General features: G+C 44.7%; 1 protein-coding gene across 1 annotated transcript in view; it reads right to left on the reverse strand.

Moving 5' to 3' along the window:
• The window catches only part of ME3 (malic enzyme 3), a 63,566-nt gene extending 60,444 nt beyond the window's left edge, over positions 1-3,122 (reverse strand). Inside the window, exons 1-2 of the mRNA XM_009641320.2 lie at positions 2,953-3,122; positions 1,269-1,418 (exon numbers count right to left, since the gene is read on the reverse strand). Coding sequence (XP_009639615.2) covers positions 1,269-1,418; positions 2,953-3,122 — 320 coding nt within the window. The remainder of the gene's footprint in view (positions 1-1,268; positions 1,419-2,952) is intronic.
• Between the last annotated feature and the right edge of the window lie 2,934 nt (positions 3,123-6,056).

Here is a 6,056-nt window from a genome sequence, read left to right on the forward strand (position 1 = left end):
GCTCGCAGCTCAACACCTGGGGACAGAGTTTGGGCTCTCTTATCTCTCCTACCTTGTCCCCTGCCCAGAAGAAGTAAGTGTCCTCCCCTTGTGCACAGAGCAATTCCTTCTCTGGCTTCCTCATAGACACTGAGGAGGAGGAGGAAGGGATATGATCAAGGCTTGACTAGATGAATAACTTCACCATAGCCCAGCAGATCCAGAAACTGGGTATCAGGGAACAGAACACAATTACCTGGGATAGACACAAGCCCAAAAGCAATCCTGAGGAGCAGCTCATGTGAAAAAATACAGCGGCTTTACTACAAATTCTGATGACAAGCAGGATGCAAGCATGTTTGCCAAGATAATCTTATCCATAATATGTTATTCATTATCTGTCTACACAGCCCCTACATCTTCAAGGCCTGTCTCAGGGTCCCCCTGTGACCCTGAGTCAGTCACTAGAACTTGCCTCAGTTTCCTCACCTATCACGCTACTCTCAGCTGAAACTGCAGTTAAACTTCACGCTTGTGAAATGCTTTTAAAATGGTATTATTCTGTTCCTGCACTTTGCATATTTCTACAGCAAAAGCTGAAGTGTTTATCTGCCTACTGGTACATTTCGAGGACAAAAACCCACAAAGCTTGCAAAGAGAACTGAACGTTACCATTGAATTTTCAGGCTAGGACTAAAATGTATTTCAGAATGCTAATGAGGGCTTTATCTAAAGATTAATCATTAAAAAGAATGATGCAGAACAGGGCCTTCCACCACGGTACACAGTGTTTAATGTTGCATGAATTTACAGAGTCGCTGTTGTGAGCAGCGAGGAAGGCACTGATGCAGAGCATCACCTCCTCAGAAAATGATTCTTGCAGGGTGGCTTGTGGAAGCACACACAAAAGTTCAAAATCAGCACAACGCATCCAAACTCCAGCAATTACTCAAAGGCCAGTGCTGCAGAAGGCACTCGGTGCTCCTGAGACAGCAGATGGGGAGGGGTGCAGCCATAAGTTCAGCGAGCCATTTGGGGCTGGGTTGCACAGACTGTACAGTACTGTTTGAGAACAAAACCACTCTGTTCGCTGTTTATAGGAAGAAGGCAGAGCTAGTCTCGACTCCCCAGCTCATCATCAAATGTACACACACGAAGCTGCTTGCTGGTCCATCTTTTGAACAAGTTTTAGATGTTTCGGGCCACCCACCTAAAGATGGGCTGTCGATACAAAAGAAACATTCACATGAAATTAAAAAAAAGGGGGCAAGAACAGCCTCTTCACTCACCGTGGTCTCCTGAAAGCCAAACCATACTGCTGACAAGCGAGGCCAACCGTTGGGGTGTAAACGATGGGCATGAATCTCTCGATGTCGGAGGTCAGCACTCGATAGAAAAGCTTCTCATTCCTGTCTTGTAATGTCATAAGAACAATATACCTTAGAAGTAAAATAAAGTAGAAATAAATCAGTATTTATGGGTGTCTGCAGTTTCATAAAAAGCAGTAGTGGGCTCACTCAGTACATACTCACTTCTCCCACGCCCTGACACTTCTCAGTGCTACCTTGTGAGCAGATACTTGGAGCAAAGTTTCCCAGAGGACCTGACCGGCTCCACCATCCTCATCGACAGCTCACAAAGATTTGGTAGAGCTGGAAGTCAGACCCGTGAGCACCCTCAGAATTTCAGAATTTGCATTAGAAACAAATGCAGTGGAAAAGGTCAAAAGTAGACTTCAGGGCTACCTGGGACAGAGCAGGACTTCAGCTTTTTTATCAAAATCTGTTATGCAATCTGTAAGCTGAAATATGCATATATGCAAATATCAATATGCAAATTTCAAAGCATTGTCTTTCCTAAAATATTTCCACAAAATCTCTCTACACTATCCCACATTCTCAATTACTTAATCACTAAACACAGAAGGATAGTTAAATCCCATATTTGAAAAAAAAAAAAAGACAAGAATATTAATTTAGAAAATGAAAATGTTGAATCAGTTTTGTATTCTTAGTGTTGTCCAGACTTACATGTGCATCACCGGGTTTATATGACCGCTTAGTGACTTAGAATATGTTACGTTTGTCCAGTGATTTTCCTTTCTTGAAAATGCTTCATTGGCTAAGGTTGAATTTGTCAAACTAAAGCCAGAAAAAAGAAAAACTCAAAAAGTGAAGAGAGATTGCAATTGATTTTCTGTCTGAGAAACTTGTGCGAACATAATGATGAACTCCCTTTTGTGTTCAGCGCCTGGTCTTTTCAGCTTCAAAAAGGCATCGCACGCTGCCCACAATACACAATTCGCAAGACCAACACATGCATTCGTGACACAGAAAAGCCAATGCAATGGAACTGCTCTGCAGGGGAAGAGTCCTGCTGCCTCAGTCCCCAGATCAACAACAACTGAGACAGATGGAGATGCAAACCCTACCGTCCCTCACGACAGGAGTCAAACACCATCCTCCATCAATAACCCTGATGAACAATACTGGACGCAATGCAAGCTCAGAAACAGAAAGATGAGACATTGTGCATCATTGCTTCTGGTTTTTATATTTTTTTTCCTACCAGTTGGCAGGTTCTTTCTGTTCTTCCAGCCAGTATTTTGGTGAATGTACTGATGAGCATACAATAGGTACATGCACTACATATGTTCACTTTACTTCCAGTGTTCTGGGGCAGGGACTGCCTTCTCATTGCTACTTGTACCCAAAGTGCAGTGAATTGCCAGGCTCATACCAGAGCTCTCCAGCAACATGGTGGTAGAAAAAAAGCAGTACTAATCTATTTTGGGACTGGGTTGACTGCACACAGGCCAGAATAAAAACTGCTGGAGAGTATGGGGAGGTGGAAAAAAGTGACTCTGAAGGAAACCTGTGTGCCTTGAAGCAGGGTCCTCAAGCCTTCCCAGGGGCTTTAAAGAACTGAAAATTAAAGGAGGAGGGAGGAGGAAATAGCATGGGGTTTACATACTTGTCTAGATCATTAGATTTGTTCTCGTAGTTTTTCATAACACGAAGGACTTGAACGTCTTGACTCAAGAAGCAAGGAGGAAGGAGGCCGTGAATTCCCAGCTGCAGCCTCTCTTCAAGTGTAAAAGCCATTCCCTGGGAAGAAAAGAGGAAGGCATGTTCAAATGGCATGATATGCACTACCAGACAGGATATCCAAGAGGAAAGCAAGCAAGTGCATGCAGCCCCTGAGGCCCTGGAGGCATCCTCGGCTGCAGGGAGCGTGGGGTACGGACCACCAGACCCTACAGCTTCTGGATTAGCAGTCCCCTGTGTCAGCAAGGCTTTGATGAGTCACAGTCTTCTGCCATTTGCATTTGGTTGGTCTCTGTAGTGTATAAAACCTTACAGTGCAGACATCCTTGGGGTTTCTTTCACTTTATGCTCTTACATTACTTATTTAGCTCATGCCTACAAGTTTCAATGCCCTTCCTGAAAGCCCAGCCCTCACAGCCCTTTACAAATCACACACCAGGTTTAGAATTGGATACTGATACGGAACTCATCAACTCATCATAGCACACCCAACTCACCACCTTCAGTTACCTTCTAGTTACCAAGGCCAGGTTGGATGGGGCTCTGAGCAATCTGATCTAGTTAGCAGTGTCCCTGCTCACTGTAGGGGGGTTGGACTAGATGACCACTAGTGGTCCCTTCCAACCCTAAACATTCTATGATTCTATGATTCTATGATTCTATGATTCTTATTATTCACCAGACACAATGTGTATTAATGGCGTATTAGCAGCACAGAAGGCAGACTTGACATGTAGGACGCTTTCTTGATGTCAAACCTTTTTTTTTTTTTTATTATTCAAGGAGCACACAGAGTGGCACAAGTCTTATTAAGTAGCTGACACCGTCCCACAGCTGAAGCTTGAATGCTAGCTGGTGTGGGATATCCCTGCTCTTACGGGACAATTTCATCCTTCCTAGGCAAAGCCTGAGCGCGTCCCACTCCCATGCGTGCAGCGGCTGATGCTCCAGATGGCCAGCAGCAGCCTTGCACTGGACTCAGCTCAATGAACAGTAACTGTAAATGCATTCTGCAGTCTAGGAAGAAGATTATAAAAGGGCTTAGTCCTTAATTAATGGGATTTCTGCTATGCTGATAGCAGATTAGACAGCAGGATAGAAGGAAACATTTTCAGAAGCATCTAAGGAGCTTAAATCCTAATGAAAACTTCACCCATAACTAACCAACTGATTCATATCTTGATGAACAGCTGGCAGGAAAATATTCAAAATAAGTAATTATTGGACTACGTCTACTCAAGCACACTGACAAATCCTTGAAAAAAATCTTAATGAGCAGCTTTATGACTGCATAAGCTGTTAAACTGCTATTTTCTTCCAAGGATTTCATGTTTTTCTGTGACAAACAACTGTTATTAATGTTGCACAAGAAAAAACTGAGGACATCTCTGGATGAACTTGGTTTTGGCAGCCTTCCCTCACCTCCTGTGGCTTGTTCCTGTCCCCGTGCCATCCCAGCAGTTGTGCCAGCACAAGCATGCGTGCCGTCACATGGCAAGAGGAAGTACCTGGATTAAAAATAACCAGGTCATCTGAGCTCGGAGCAGCTCCCCTGGCTGATGCTACACCATAGATGGCTCTACAGATACTGGCAAACCTGGGCATGGCTGCTGGGGACACACAGATGTGGGAATGGAGCGCTGGCAGAGCCGCTCCCCGGTAAGTGGTGAGGCTGCTGGTGAAAACGTTTGGTCATTACTCTTTTATTACTAAATTGTGCACTAGCACAAATTTAAAAAAAAAAAAAGTCTTTATATATTTTGTAGAATCATAGAATGTTTTGGGTTGGAAGGGACCCCTAGAGGTCATCTAGTCCAACCCCCCTGCAGTGAGCAGGGACACCGCTAACTAGATCAGGTTGCTCAGAGCCCCGTCCAACCTGCATCTTTCCTATAGGACCCCTTTAGATACTGAAAGGCTGTAATCAGGTCTCCCCGCAGCCTTCTCTTCTCCAGGCTGAACAAGCCCAACTCCCTCAGCCTGTCCTCATAGGAGAGGTGCTCCAGCCCTCGGATCATTTTTGTGGCCCTCCTCTGGACCCGCTCCAACAGTTCCATGTCCTTCTTGTGCTGAGGGCTCCAGAGCTGGACGCAGTACTCCAGGTGAGGTCTCACCAGAGCGGAGTAGAGGGGCAGAATCCCCTCCCTCGACCTGCTGGCCACGCTTCTCTTGATGCTGCCAAGAAAAGATGTTCAGGACATCTGAGAAGAAAACGATCTTTATCCCACAAGCATTTTCATAATTTTTTTCTGCTCTGTATCAGGATAGAGCCAAGTATTTTCCAAATCTTTTATGCAAGAACATGGCAGAGAGAAATCATTCCTCTTCCAGCCAGCAGACAGGGAGTCAGCAGTTGCTCAGGAGGCAGGAGGTCAAGAGTTTGCTGTCAAACCCAGAAACGGTGTCAAGGTCTCTGCAGTCACTGGTGAATGTCGTACCCAGGACACGGCTGGTTCTGCTGAAGTGCCTGACTTCTCTGACCCAAATTTCATTCCCAGACCTAGGAAGCCTTCCCCTGAATGTGTTTTACAGCAGAACTGGTACATTCCCACAAGATAAAGTTTGAGTTTCTGTGAGTCATCATTTCTGAATTTAAAAAGAACCCAACACGTTCTCATCAGAAAACTTGCAACCATTGGTATTCTCCAGACTGGAGACTTCTGCAATACTGGACTAAGATCAACACTGGACATAAGCTCTATGTCAGTATTTGGTTTTACACTGACAACATGGTATCATGTCAGGGCAAATACAGCTACTGAGAATGTCAAAGTTTATCTGCAATGAATGGAAAAAAAAAGATGCCATGTCAAACCATTTACTTCCTGCGGCCTTTGAACACGCAGGACAGATAAGGGGAGACAGAAGTATTTGGCACTAAATACTCTGCTTGCTTGTGTAGAGAGAATCACATCAGAGGCTGGCTGCTCAGGGTCACAGACCCGAGTCCCACTCATCCCCTGGAACACAAATGAAGCTCAACCAAAAAAGTAAACCAGTAGTGGTTACTCTTCTAAAAGACAAAGGAAT

The sequence above is a fragment of the Egretta garzetta genome, unplaced genomic scaffold (assembly GCF_000687185.1).
Source record: "Egretta garzetta isolate BGI_Z169 unplaced genomic scaffold, ASM68718v1 scaffold286, whole genome shotgun sequence".
Lineage (NCBI taxonomy): Eukaryota > Metazoa > Chordata > Aves > Pelecaniformes > Ardeidae > Egretta > Egretta garzetta.